This window comes from Mus musculus, chromosome 6 (assembly GCF_000001635.26).
Source record: "Mus musculus strain C57BL/6J chromosome 6, GRCm38.p6 C57BL/6J".
NCBI lineage: Eukaryota > Metazoa > Chordata > Mammalia > Rodentia > Muridae > Mus > Mus musculus.
In genome coordinates, this window is record NC_000072.6 from 125,864,282 (window position 1) to 125,879,586 (window position 15,305).

At 44.7% G+C, this 15,305-nt stretch overlaps 1 protein-coding gene across 6 annotated transcripts in view; it reads left to right on the top strand.

Annotated features, from left to right (window-relative positions):
• The window catches only part of Ano2 (anoctamin 2), a 349,715-nt gene that overhangs the window by 173,863 nt on the left and 160,547 nt on the right, over positions 1–15,305 (top strand). For all 6 annotated transcript variants that reach the window (NM_153589.2, NM_001364562.1, XM_006506117.3 and 3 more), the window contains 2 exons: positions 2,728–2,888; positions 8,387–8,469. In NM_153589.2, coding sequence (NP_705817.2) covers positions 2,728–2,888; positions 8,387–8,469 — 244 coding nt within the window. The remainder of the gene's footprint in view (positions 1–2,727; positions 2,889–8,386; positions 8,470–15,305) is intronic.

The following is a 15,305-nucleotide window of genomic DNA, read 5'->3' on the forward strand; positions in this document are numbered from 1 at the left end:
AAGTTTAGAAAAACAACACACCACAACCAACAACCACCAAAAAAGTAAAACACAAAACCTAAAACAACTGTAAGAACCTACATGACTACACAGTTCTCTGAGACATCTCCCTAGTGCTGTGTGTTAAAGTTAAAAGTTCTCTTGATTAAGTTTATCTTAATTAGATATAGGACCATTTGTGGTAGTGCTACTCAGTCAGTTGTGTCAACATGCTGGATTCTCAGTAACAAGATGAATTAAGGACACTGGGAAGGGACTATAAATGTCTACTATAGTTGACTGCAGTAATGAGGGGTGTGATGGCCATCCTAAAGAAAGGGCTGAGAACTGGACTTGGGGGGTAGTGTTCCCTAGTGAGAGGAACTGGGAAGCTGATCTTGCCATGCTCACTCTGTAAAGAGGGACTTACAAAAGCATCCTGGAGCTAGCACTGACTGTGTGCAGAGCAAAGTTAAATATGTTGGTGTAAGAGACAAGAGTGTAGACTTCTGGCTAGAAATGTCCATAGCCTTCCTATACTGTGAAGCTGTGTCTACACAGAAGCATGTGTACCACACATGCGCATACATACTCACATATACAGGGATATGCACACATGTAAGGTGTGTTATCATTGTGATATACCACACTATCTCTCATTGTGTGTTGTGTTCTGTCACCCATGAAGAGAAACCCATTGGTTGCGCTTAGATGAAGCAGAGTCAAATAGTGTATTGGTTATTTTTTTCATAGTCTTGACAAAAACATCTGGAAAAGGCAACTTAAGGAAGGTTTGTTGTACCTCCATTGTTTGGCCAGGCACAGTCTACCATGGTGGCAGGAACACAAGGTTGTTGATTACATTGTATCCACAGTCTGGAAGCAGAAAGCAATGGATGCTGGTGCTCACACTGACTTCTCCTGTTCTTTCTATTCAGGGTAGAGCCTACAGGGTGGGTCTTCTCTTCAATTAAATCTCTCTGAAAAAAAAGTCCTTACAGACATGCCCATAGACAGGTCTTCTGTGACATCCAGCCAGGTTGACAATACACATTAGCAAGAGCAATAGGATAGCACAGAATGAAATGGAATGTTAGTGTTCTTTACAAGCAGGAAGGACTATTGTCTACAGTGCTGTATTTGTATATGGTTACACATTTGCGTTTTCATCCTGCAGTCACATGTAACTTTAAATTGTAAGTCACATTGGAAAAGCTTGAAATCTACTGACATACGATTGAAATCCGGGTGGTTAATTTTCAGAGTCAAGAGACTGTTGGAAATCCAGGAAGATGTAAATGATAGAAAATACTCCCTGGCTTTTGAATGAGGAATGCCCTTGTTTTGTTGTTTGTTTTTAGTGATGGTCATCAGACCAAGGCAACACACAAGGCATTTGCTCCTGCCACTGAGCTGCCTCCCCAGCCCTAAAGACCCACTCTGAAAGTATAACTGCGTATACATCAGAAGTCCAGGTTCTGTGGACCTGATGAAGCCACACATAAGCACTGCTGGTCAGCAGACAGGTTGTCTCTAAATCTAAACAAAATTATCCTCCTAAACCCTTTCCCAGACACACGTAAGCACAGTTAAGTACTTCCACTGTTTTGTTGTATCATGGAGTCACATTAGTTGTACAAATGAATGCTTTCCTTGGAGTAGTTTCACACGCGCATGTCCTGCTTTGACTGCACCCTCATCTGATTGCCACCCTCCCTCCACCTGGTAGCAGAGAAACTGTAATTACTTTCATTCCTAAATGTTTTGTATAAGATAATTGAGTGGTAATCTTCCACATGGTCCTGGTATACCTAAAGGATGTCACCCATGAGACAGAAATGTCTTTTTCTAAGTGGTTACATGGTGCGGGAAGATGGGAACATTCTGAAAACTGCTGATTAACTTAAACCGTATTGGAAAAGGGAGTCAGGTGCTTCAGCTCTGAGGCCTTAGGATCAGATGTTTTGTCTAGATTTCCTGGAAAATGGCCTCTCTTCTTTGATTCTTATTTGTAAGTGTCCGTATGCACCTTAGCTTATTGGCTCCAGCATTACTCAATGAATTGTGACTATATCCATCAGTCTATTAAATAGAAGTGTATTTATAATGGGTTAGCACGCAGGCCATTAGAGCCACTTGGCTCGCACTTCCTTCTTCGTGTAAAAGAATCTCATCCTTGGAAGGATTTACCTTCCCTTTTATTCTTCCTAATCCTGTTTCACGGTTGTTATAATCCTTAGTAGGCTGAGGTTATTCGTCTCCATTTCACAAAAGGTTACAGACTCTGATGATGGAAAAATACCTTCTTACACCATTCTGAACATTCCTCCTCACACACTTCCTCAGGAGGCTAACATTTGTGCTGGTCCCATCGCATGCTCATGTTTGTTCCTGCTTGGGACTAGGTCACACATTTGTAAGGCAGCCCAGTAGGGTATAAAAGGACACCCCGTACTTGAAGAAGGAAGGAAATTCAACCATAGTGTGATGCTTTATTCATAGCCATGTGTGTCTCCTACCAACCATATGGATGTAGCACATCCTGAAGAGGTTTCCTCAGGCATCATTCAGTGCACGTACCTCAGAGATGATCTTTCAGTGCTCATACCTCTGGGATGATCATTAGCTTTCTGGGAAGTTTATAGTAATAGAGAGCTACCTACTTCTTTGGAAGATGGCTCATTTATTCTTTCTTACCATTTGATACAAGTAAACACAGCCCTGATGCTTCAACCTCTGTCACTGCAGCAAAGAGATGTGTGACCACCAGAATGCCTTCACCATGTGTCCCCTGTGTGACAAGTCCTGTGACTATTGGAACCTCAGCTCAGCCTGTGGGACTGCACGGGCCAGTCATCTGTTTGACAATCCAGCCACCGTCTTCTTTTCCATCTTCATGGCTCTGTGGGGTAAGTGGTCATCACAGTGTCTGCTCAATGGGGACGGTCCTTAAACAGGCACAGTGGCCAGGAGTTGAAGGTTGTAGCCGTCAAATTTATTTAATTCAGTATTTTATACCTTCTTTGGTGATATGTATGAAAGGAAATTGGAATATCCATCATGGCTCTTGATGTCCTCTCTTAGAGGAATAATGTTGACTCCACACTGGCCTCATGTATGTATGACTTATGGGGATTTGAACCTGTGTGTGTCCTAAACCTGCTGGCAACCCATAAGGCACTCAGTGCCTTTCCTTCACTTTGTGAAGCCATAGGGAGGGTGCAGTACAGAGATGAATGCTGGTGTGTGCCGCAGTGGGAGGTAGTTGGTGTTATGATGAGCTGACATTTGCTCTCCTGATTTTCAGTTTCTATGCTTTTTTTTTTTTTCTGCACCTGGTATAGACTGGGAATATTTTATTTAATATAAAGGTGATGTTTTCAATATTCTCACCAAAGGTATTTGTGAAAGAAAGAACAAACAGTTCCTTCATTTTCCCCTTCCTACATTCTCCCTGGAGCCTCAGCACAGTTAACTTGGTCTGCATTGTGCTAATCTGAACACACACACACCACCCTACACACACACCCTACACATATACACACCACACTTACATACCACACACCACACATCCAGACCACACATACACACACCCTATACACAGACATATACACTACACACCACACACACACCACACCACATCATACCATACACCATACAGACATACACATTACAGAACACATAGAGAGACAGACACATCATATCACACCACATACAGCATACATACATAATGCATGCACACACATGCACACCACACCACACAATATACACCATACATACATAATGCACACACATACCCCACACTTACATACACACATATACACACATAAACACCACACACATACCACACACACATCACATACATACACACACACACACCATACCACAAAGACACCACATATCACCCACTCTGCACACCCCACCTACCAACACATACAGATATACACATATGATATCTATATCTGTATATAGTCTTACAAACTGGGTCACTCTTAAGTATTTAAAACGAAAGCAAATCAACATGTTTCAGTCCATTAGTCACCATCTGGTATGTACTCACTGGTGAAAGTGAAGGGCTATGTCCAGCCACTGTGTCAAATCTCAATGGACCACTGTCCTACTGCAGAGCCCACTGATTTATCCATACCTTGTCAGGGTCTCGAGGACCTGCCACGGTGGGACCTGAGTCATAGATTCCTAAAAGATAAGGAAAGAAAGAGGAAGACAAAGAGGAGGGGAGAGAGAGGAGGAAGAGGGGAAGAGGGAGGAAGGAGAGGAGGAGGAGGAAAAAGAGGAGGAGAAAGAGGAGAAGGAAGAGGAAAAACCTATTCTCAGTAGCATCCTGGGAATAAGAACTGATTTTCCCCATTCCCTGTGGGAATCTCTTGGGCAGAGACAAAGCTTGTCTGGAAAGATTGTGTATTGCCAGGTTGCCACAATACGCCTCCAGAGGGCACTCTAGCTTTTAGTCTCAAGGGACTCCCAGAAGTACCTGGGCAGCCCTTCAAAATAGTAGCATATAGGAGGAGGTGGAGCTTGTAATCTGTAGCTTTGCAGTTATCAATCAGCAGAAATAAAAGTAGAGATCAGCTTTCTGCCTGGGAAACCACAGGCACCTGCGTCCCCTGTCCAGCACAGCATGTGCACCTCTGTCCCCTGCCCAGCATTGAACCAATCAGGAACCCAGACTACATCATTAGTTTTGGATTTAGTACAAACCAAGTTCCCATTCATTTGTCTTATTGATCCTACCCCCGTGGAGTTGCTCTCAGGTTAAAGCCTAGGTCCATGGTCTCCCTTGAACTTTCCTGAGACACACCACTCCCTGCAGGAAGTGAGGTTTTTCAGCTACATCTCACAGACTCATGCTCCAACAACTGCCCATGGTCTGCGTTCAGTATCTTCGGTAAACAAAGTCTCATTTATTTACTGCTCCCCGCTCTGGAAAAGTACAGAGGTGGGATTGTATCAGGGCTTCTTGGTGTAGGGAAAGAGTTTTTTTTTCAAAGCAGCCTTGCTGTGTTTTATGTGATTATGTATTTAGGTGGAGCAGCCAAGCGCCTTAGGCATGATTGCCTACAAATTACAATTAAAAATTATAGTAATGCCTCTCATTACCATGATTATTATGATTAGTGGCACAGTGTCGGGTGGCCCAGGCTTGTCAGGAATGGGATGGAAAGGAGAAGTTCTGAGTAGAAAGGGGCTCAGGTCAGGTGACAGTGAGATGAAGATGCTTGCATCATGAAGACACTAGTCTGCAGAGTCCCAGCCTGTCAGAATACTCAGCCCAGAGCACTGCAGATCTAGCATTAAACTGGCGAGAGAACGGAGTCCTAAGTGCAATGAGAAAGAGCTAGGCTCATAGCTCTGAAGAGAGGCAGAGAAGGCTGTGCTATGGGTTAGACGGTCTTCAAACCATCTCCACTCTGTTCCTTGTCAGTGAGTCCCAAAGCCATTGACTACAGAAATGGCTGATAAGACCATCCACCCCACTTCCATGAACAGGCTAATTTGGAGTTGTGTGTAATTCTGCACCTCAGTGGCAGAATTTCCACAGGCAGAAATTTGCTACCAATAAAAGCGAAGGCTCTGAAGTTACAAATGGTATCTTTAACTAGTTTTAGCAAGAATGGATTCAAGGTCCATATTTACTAAGTGTTTCCTGAAGCCAATGCTCTTAGCCACAGTGGTGCCTTGCTACTTTAGGCATGCTGCTTAAGTGGTACCCCCTCCTGGGTGAAATGATACTCACTGAAGTATTCCTGCGACTTAGGATGAGTCTCGTGTGTAAAGCAGATAGCTTAGTCCCTAGTATAGGTGTTGTACTGAGTGAGCTGGTCCTCCCTCCCCTGAAGGACACCTCTGCTCATTATTCTCTGGCTTCTCCTCTGCATCTTCACAGTCAGCCTCTCTCCTTCCATGGAGAGGCTAGTAGAGGCACTGCGAGTTCCACCCTATGTATGTCTTCTGCAGGCACTGCAGAGAGTAACAGGGCAGTGTCTCCAGGCCAAAGTCAGTCTCAGGAGGGAAGAGGCACTCACAGGAACAAAGCTTCAAGTTCACAGGAGAGAACTACACACGGTAGCAATATGATGTAGCTACAAGCAAACACATGCACCTTTGAGTAGCTGCACATTTAGCCTGCCCAAGATTATGCTCGCTTCTGTGATGTGCCAGAGTTAAATACAGGTGGTCAGGGTCTCAGGGAGCAGTTTTAATCTAGCGACAGCACCAGAGACCTGACATGGCAGCCAGAAACCCATCATGGTGTTCGGTGAGGGGCACCTGACTGGTAGCATGGACAAGGCAGAGCTAGAGAGATGACTCTGGGGACTGTCACATCCCTTCCTTTTTAAAATGTCCAGATATGGAGATAGGATTGGGGGGGATGACTTGAGTTAGGCCAGGATGGGATGAAAGAGGAACCTGCAGGGTGAGATGGGAAATGGGGATGTTGAATGTGGAGGGGACAGAAAGCAAGTAGGGCAGGAGTGTAGGTGGGAGGCATGTTGGCAAACGATGGAAGAGGTCCAGATCAAGGTCTGAGCTAGACATACATAGTTCAGTATCCAGAGAGAGTAGAGAGCTTAAAGATTCATGACCAATACAAATGCAGATACTCAGCCAACCATCACACTGAGCCTAAGGACCCAATGGAAGAGCTAGGGGAAGGACTGAAGAAGTGAAAGGGGATTGCAACCCCATAGGAAGAACAATATCAAGTACCTGGACCTCCCAGAGCTTCCAGTGACCAAACTACCAACCAAAGAGTATACAGGGAGGGATCCATGGCTCCAGATACATATGTAGTAGAGAGTGGCCTTATCTGACATCAGTAGGAGGGGAGGCCCTTGGTCCTGTGGAGGTTTGATGCCCCAATGTAGGGGGATACTAGAGTGGTGAGGCAGGAGTGGGTGAGTGGGTGGAGGAACACACTCATAGAAGGAAAGGAGAGGGGGAAGAAGGGGGATGGAATTGGGGGGGGTTGTGGAGGGGAAACTGGGATGGTGGATATCATTTGAAATGTAAATGAATAAGACAATTAATTAAAAAAAAAAACTCCATGAGTTTAGTCAGGGGAATTCATTTTCCCTTTTCCCAACCTGCTGTCCTTGCCAGAGTCCATTGATAGAATCTACTTCAGATGCCTCCTCCAGCAGAAAGCATTCCTCTCTGGATGCCCACAGCTTTTGGGCTATGTTGTTCCTAAGACCATGATTGCTTCATGCTTTATATGATGAACAGCTCACTAGCAAATCCATCTAAGCTAGACCACAGTGTCTGAAGGGCTTTGTTTAGTGCAGATATTTTAGTGTGGATCGGGTATCTCTGAAAAGTTAGAAGCTGACTGGTGCTTGCTCAGAACAGGAGAGATTTCTTGTAAGAAAGTGAGAGTAGGGCTTATGTAAGTTGGGTGGGGGAGTATCGAGAGTGATGACTAAGCTCCAGGCAGAAACAATCTGCACAGGCAAGATGAGGCTTATTAGAGAAACTACAAACCCTTGTGTAAGTCAGCTTCCCATTCAACTTCATGGAGAGGGCGCTTACTTGGGCTCATGGTTTCAGAGGTTTAAACCCAGGGGCTGCTCCATTGCTTTGGAGTAAGAGTGCGTAGTGGAGGCTTCTCCTCTCATGGTGATCAAGGAAGCAAAGAGGAAAGGATGGATTAGGGGATCTGGGGACAAGATCCTTGTGATTTTACCCCAGGGACCCATTTCCTCCTGTATCACAATTTCTATCATAACTCTTCTCCTATATTTCTATCATAATTCAATAGATCATAACATTGTGAACCCATCAGTGGACCAACTCATTGATGAGATGAGTCCCCATGACCCAGTCATCGCACCCCAAAGCCAGTCAACCGGCAACGGCAACCAAGTCTTTAGCATGTAGCTATTGTGTGATAGTTTAGATACAAGGCTTTATTTTCCTTATCCTTCAAAATTTCTTTCATTTCTTGCCATGAATGTCCTTTTTTTTTCCCAGAATCTGGAAGTGGAGAAAAATTCATCTGTGTCTTTTTAATATAGTCATATACGATGTAATAATGTGACCACCAATAAAAGGTCACACATACAGAATAACCCCTTAGGAGTATATTGTTCAGTGATCTGCCTAGATAGATACAGTCTATTATGTTTTATGATGACAAGATTGTCTGATGATGCAGGTTCCAGACTGGCTCCCCTTTCATAAGTGGCAGGTGACTGTACATCTCTAGGCACTCAAGGATGTAGAGTGTTTTGAATAGCTCTAAACAGAAAGCCACAGGGCTTAATGCTTTAATAAGAGTTCTTAAATTTGTATTCTATGAACTGTGTATCCCAACTGTTCTGTTAAAATGAAAGACTACCCAGAATCTATAATTCAAAAATGATTGGTTGTTTTCCTTCTTTTTAAGCTACCATGTTTCTGGAAAACTGGAAGAGACTCCAGATGCGGTTGGGCTACTTCTGGGACCTGACTGGGATCGAAGAGGAAGAAGTGAGTCTTCTTGCACACTTTCCTGGGCCCTTGATGTTCTTTGATTCTAGAACTAGATGATTCGAATTGGGACAGTCACATACAGTTTGCCGTCTCATCAGCTGTCACTGGCTGGGTCTCACATGGCTTGTTGACTATGTCATGGTTTATAAGCACCATTGGGAGTTCAAATGCTTCTTCTTCCTTTGAGTTGTTAAGGTCTGGGGTTTGGAGAAGGCAAGAGAGCCCAGTAGCCTACTTCGTAAGAAGAGATGGCACAGGATTCACAATCAAGTGGCAGCAAGCAACCTTGAGTCCATGAAGCCAGAAAAGAGGGAACCATTGGTTTAGAGCTGGGACATGTCAGAATGCCCATGAGCCTATAGAACATCAAGGTAGGGAGGTTTGGGAGATATATATACGAGGGTTTCTTGGGGCAACTAATAAAGATAGACCCACGAAGTGACTTTGTCAGGGACCAGTAGACTGTGTGAATTGAGAGAATGAGCCAAGGGCAAAGGGTAGATTCCTTCAAAGTTTAACTTTTGTGGGTAGATGATATTTAAGGCATATTAAAACGTACGCCTTTCTTAAGGTATGTTACAACATAAGCCTTCCTTTATAGCTCTTTTGAAAATTAGCACATGAAAATTGGTCATGGTTCTGAGGAGGTGAATTTGCAAGGGTTACTAGTACTGGATGTTGCTCATGGCTGAAAGGACAAAAGTGAGTATTAGCTAGGAATTTTTCGTACTGTGGGTGCTTTAGGTGACAGTAGGGGACTGTATCTGGAGGGTCCAGGGACCATTCCACTGTGTGAGAACCCACGTGGAGGGCTAGCCACAGATGTTATGGTGGCTCCTGGAGAATAATCCTCCTCCTCCTGTCCCATGGTGACTGGCATGCTTTGCCTTGGGCTCTTACTGTAAGGCCCTGATATTTTAAGAGAAAAATAAGTGAAGTTTCCAATTTAGTCTTGTTTTCGAGCCCATGTTGCCCCACGTCTGTAGCATGTTATCATTTCATATCTTTAATGCTATAATTAGTCAGCTTGCCTTTGAACAGATGGTCTGAGAAGTGGCAGAGGCTGTATGGCAGCTCGTGGAATGGAACCTACCAATCCAGGGCATGTTGATTAAGTGCTCTAAAGGGAGATGTATACTAATGTAGCTTTTCCCTGCCTGAAGTGGGCTTTCAAGGTCTGGAGACATGGAGATGGTGTTGAAGAGCATTAGGTACTCTTCCTGAGGACCTGAGTTTGATGCCCATCACCTATGTGGCAGCCCATGACCATCAGTAAAGCTAGTTCTAGGGGGATCTGATTCTTTCTTCTGGCCTCCATGGGCACCAGACATGGAGGTAGTATAGAGGATACGTGTGCAGGCGAAACACCCATAGGTATAAAATAAAAAGAAAATTTAAAATAAAAAGGGGGGCTGGAACAGCCTGTACCCTGTTCTACTGCGTTCCGTGCTTAGATATGCATAAATGAACCCACCTCATTCCAATCCTTCCTGCTAAGCATCAGATCTGGGATCAGTACCATCACTGGCTCAGCAGCAATGGCAAACTATGCATATAGATTGTGCCTTCCCAGAGATTCAAATTAGCTGGGAGATAGGCAGGAAAGAATAGCAGAAATTATTGTAATTTTTAGAGATCACTGACTGGCATGTGTTCCCAACAGAAAGAACTGTGGAAGTTCGCTGTGGGAGATCCAGGCAGGACACATTTATCCTGTTAGTCCTTCTTGATTTCAAAGCATAGATAAGGAATTGGAGAGGGAGAGGGAGGGAAGGAAGGAGGGTGAAGGGAGATGTGGTTGGGTATGGGGACGTGGGTGTAAGGACTTCTTAAACTCTTAATGCCAGGAGCTAAGATGTCTCCAAAGGAGGGGAGAAGAAGCACCCTGCCACACAAAACCTATGTGAGCTACAGACGATGTTGAGCTACAGATGTGTCCATTAGAGAGGACATGCCGACATGTTTGCAGACAGAAAGGCATTACTGATGGCTCAGTGTCCTCGAAATCCCTGCTCTAAGCCCCTAGTAGGAGTGGGATTAGGTTCTACTTTTCTGGAGCTGAGTTTCCTGTTCTCCGATTAACTCAAAGCCACAGCAGCTTTCTGGGATATACGTGAGTGAGGAACTTCTGTGCAGGCCAAGTGGGACCTGGCCAAGGCTGGCTTTGCTGTGACATGGGAAATGTTCCTAGTGGGGTTTCTGTGTGAGGTTGACCCTGTGCCTCTCATATGTGCCGCCTGGGGCCAGTGTACGTGAGGGAAAGAGAAGTCAGGCTCAGCTTTGTCTTTAACACATTCTTATGTTCGACTATGATTGAAGTGAACCTAAACTCTGCATTCAGTTTTGAACATATGCCTTAGTCATGTACAATTTCCAAGCTTGAGTATAGGATATGGAACTTAGCTCCTGAGCTGCAAAGGGTTACATTCAACGGGTCGTTGCTTGGTCAGTAAATATTTAGGATAGAGGCCAGAGTATTGCACAGAACCTTCTTCTAGCTAAGATAGGAAGAGGAAATCCTTTTTAAAAACATGTCGGGGACCCCTACAGAAGAGTTAGGGGATGGCAACCCCATAGGAAGATGAACAGTGTCAACTAATCTGGACCCCTGGGAGCTCCCAGCGACTAAGCCACCAACCAAAGAACATACACAGGCTGCTCTGAGGAACCCTGGCACATATGTAGCAGAGGGCTGCCTTGTCTGGCCTCAGTGGGAGATGATGAATCTAATCCTGTAGAGACATGATACCTCAGGGTAGAGGGATACTGGGGGCACCTTCTCAGAGGTGAAGGGGAGGAGGAATTAGGGGAAGAACCCTGAGAGGGGGGAACCTAGAGGGAACAATATTTGTGATGTAAATAAATAAAATAATTAATTAATAAAAATACATGATTTTAAGTGCCGAGGTGTAGCCCAATAGCAGGACACTGACTCGGTCTGCACAGGTCCTTTATTTCCAGTTGCTTTCACCAAACGAAATCTTGTAAAGAAAAATCTGGGATTTGAAGACTTGCCAAATTTTAATTGGCAAAAGAGGGAATAAGAGGCACCCCAAGAAGGAATCAACAATCAAGAGCCCGATCTAAGAAGATGGGGGTGTAGATCAGAAATGGAAGAATGCCTAGAAAGGCCTCACAACGGGGTGGGGTGGGGGGGAGCCAGGGAAGAGGAGCTGATAGGGGACAAAGGAGCCAATGCCATCCAGTGGCCACATCAGGACTGGTATTGATTGTTTATCTGTGCCTCCTGGGAAGGAGTGGAGGACAGCTAGGTAAGGTGTGCATGACTGGCATAGGAATCCTGGGGTTTAAAAATGGCTGCATTTAATTTATGCTATGAGTAACAGGAGAGATGTGGGTATTAGTTAGTTGGGTGTTTGGGGAGAGGAAGGGAGATGCCTCAGAAGGCCAGCAATGTTTTGTGCTTTAACCATTGCCTTCTCCCAGGCTCAGGGATCCCCTCAAGGTGCTCTTTTTCTCTGTGGTCTTCACCAGTAAATACACACCTGCTCAGGGGAAAGGCTGGAAAGGCTGGAGTACACACACACACACACACACCATTTGTCCCTGTTTCTTATACATGGGGTGTTCTCAACATGTAGGAGTGGAATAAACAGGCTGGCACAGGTCTAGCATATAAATTTGGATACAAATAGACAAATGGTGGAATTTGTTTTCTTATGAGGGCAGGAGATGGGTGCACAGCCAATCCCTAGGGCCATCTTACAGGGCCAGTGCAGTACCTACAGAAGAGACAGCACCAATGGACTGACTGAGGATGCCTTTGGGTCCAGCGTACCTTTGTTGCATCTTTGTGGCCCACCAGACCTCTGGTGTCTCTGGCCTTGATGTAGGATCATTATCTCAGTACCCTCTCATGCTTTTATCACATAAAGCCCAGTATTGAGGGAATGTGGATGTCTTGCCCATCCATCTTTCTCTGACTGCTCACTCATCACACCAAGTCTTAAATGTCCCCAGTGGCTTCCGATTGTATAGAAAACAGGATGCTCTGTCATCTATTCAGTCCTCAGCTCATATTATTATCCTTATGGATACCTACCTGGAAATCAGACCTGTATTCTGTCCAGAGCCCATTTCTGCTCTTCACTGACTGTTCCCACAGAATTCTTTCCTCTAATCTCCATGTAGCCTGCTCCATTCCATTCCATTCCATTCCATTCCATTCCATTCCATTCCATTCCATTCCATTCCATGCCATGCCATTCCATGCCATTCCATGCCATTCCACGCCATTCCATGCCATTCCACTCCATTCCACTCCACTCCACTCCACTCCACTCCACTCCACTCCACTCCACTCCACTCCACTCCACTCCATTCCACTCCACTCCACTCCCTTCCCTTCCACTCCATTCCACTCCACTCCACTCCACTCCATTCCATTCCACTCCACTCCACTCCCTTCCCTTCCACTCCCTTCCCTTCCACTCCACTCCACTCCACTCCATTCCATTCCATTCCACTCCATCCCTTCCATTCCATTCTATCCTTCCTTCCTTCCTCTTCCTTCCTTCCTTCCTTCCTTCCTTCCTTCCTTCCTTCATTTCTTTTTTCTCTTTCTTTCTTTCTTTCTTTCTTTCTTTCTTTCTTTCTTTCTTTCTTTTCTTTCCCTTCCTTCCTTTCCTCTTTCTTTCTTTCTTTCTTTCTTTCTTTCTTTCTTTCTTCCTTTCTTTTCCTTCCTTCCTTCCTTCCTTCCTTCCTTTCTTCCTTTCTTTCCCTCCCTTTCTTACTTTCTTTCCCTTTCTTTCTTTCTTTCTTTCTTTCTTTCTTTCTTTCTTTTCCTTCCTCCCTTCCTTCCTTCCTTCCTTCCTTCCTTCCTTTTCTTTCCCTTCCTTTCTTTTCTTTCCCTTCCTTCCTTCCTTCCTTTCTTTCTTTCTTTCTTTCTTTCTTTCTTTCTTTCTTTCTTTCTTTCTTTCCTTCCTTCCTTCCTTCCTTCCTTCCTTCCTTCCTTTCTTCCTTTCTTCCTTTCTTTCTTTCTTTCTTTCTTTCTTTCTTTCTTTCTTTCTTTCTTTCTTCTTTCTTCTTTCTTTCCTCTTTTCCTCTCTTTCTCTCTCTCTTTCTTTTTTATCCCAGTGAGATGTTACCTTCCTTAGCTTGATTTTCTCTGATGCTCCACTCAACATGATTTACTCTTTCTGTTTTTCTTATTTGTACCTAATATTATTAATTACTTCCTGATACTTCATCCTGTTAAAGATAAGCACCATGGAAGGAGCGCCCTTGTCCACAAGATCAGCCTGTAGCCTCAGTGTCTGGAAAGGAGAATCAGGCATGGAGATATTTTCTAGGCCCATGTTGAAGAACTTTGTTGAATGAATCTCTATAAAGAAAAACCATGGGTTTGAAGACTTGATCAATCTTAATGTCAAAGAGGGAATAAGGGCACCCTCAAGTAGGAACCAGCAATCAGGGTCCTGATTTGGGAAACTAGGGGTATAGATCAGAAATGGCAAGATGTCTAGAAAGGCCTGGTAACTGGAGGAGGGAGCCAGGGGTGAAAAAGGGACAAACAAAACAAAACAAAACAAAACAATAAAACCACACACACAGCAAAAACAAACAAACAGACAAACAAACAAAAAAACAAAAAAAGAAAAACAACAAAAACTCCAGCGGCTATATCAGGGTGGGCACTGATTGCTTATCCCTGTCCCCTGGGAAGCAGTGGAGGAGTCCTTGTGGAGAGCTGATTGAAGGATGCTGTTGGGTCCAATGTACTGTCCTTCTGTTCTGACTGACCTCAGATCACCCAAGTCCCATCTGAGTCTGGCTTGAAGCCTTTGTTTAGGCCAACTCCCGAGGAGGCTTCCAGATGGAAACAGCTTCTGGAAAGACTGCATGTTTGTGGAATTTGGCATCTGATCTGCATCTATGGAGTTTATGCTTAAGGACTGTTATGTTGACCTGCCTATGCCTATATGGGCTCTATTCTGATTGGCCCATGAGCTCATTTGCTCAGCTGTTGAGGGAGTCCATCACCTCCTCAGGTCTGCTTGGGCAAACAGGGAGATCCTTGTGTGATCTGCCTCAGCTGAATAAAAGACAACTGGGCTCTGTGTGCTAAAAGGCTGGGCCTCTAAATGGAAAGATGTGGCTTGAATTGGGGTGAGGTGGGTCACAGCCACAACCATTGTGAATCTAGAGGTTAGGATCATCCTGCCAGTCATCGTGGGAGAGCCCAGGACTTTCCCTTAATCCCTTTACATGAGGAGAAGAGCTCCTGGGACGTGGCAGGGGTTAGGATACATATTATGGCACTCAGCAGATGGTGCTGCAGCTTTTAATTCTGACCTTCCATTGGGGTAAGAAAGAAGCAGAATGAAGGGGTGTCAGCGGCCATGGTGGAAAACTTCAGCCTGGAAGAAGTTGGGAAGACGTTATTTCCCAATGTCTTCCACCAGAATCCTATTTGTTGCTGTCAGAGCTGTTCTGCATGAAAGGGTGAACTCAAGAATATTGGAGAAGTGTCTTTACCAGAGCGCTTTCTGGAACTTTCAGTATGCTCTCAGAGAGTCTCAGAAGGGTGATTTCTTGGGAGCCGTTATCCTGGAAGACTCTTTTCAGCTGGAACTCTCTTGGAGTGCACCTTAGGAAATACAGCATTGGAGAGCGGGAAGTGAGCCTCAGCTACAGTTTGAGACCTCCACGTGCTCTGTGTGGTACCAGTCACTGTGGGAAACAAAAGAATAGAAAACAGATAGCCAGTCCTTCGAAGAGAACACGATGCTTGCATGGGTCTAGTCAGAGGGAGAGGGTACAATGTGTGATGTAAGCTATATATCTGTAGGAATTTGGAGAAGAACTTGGCT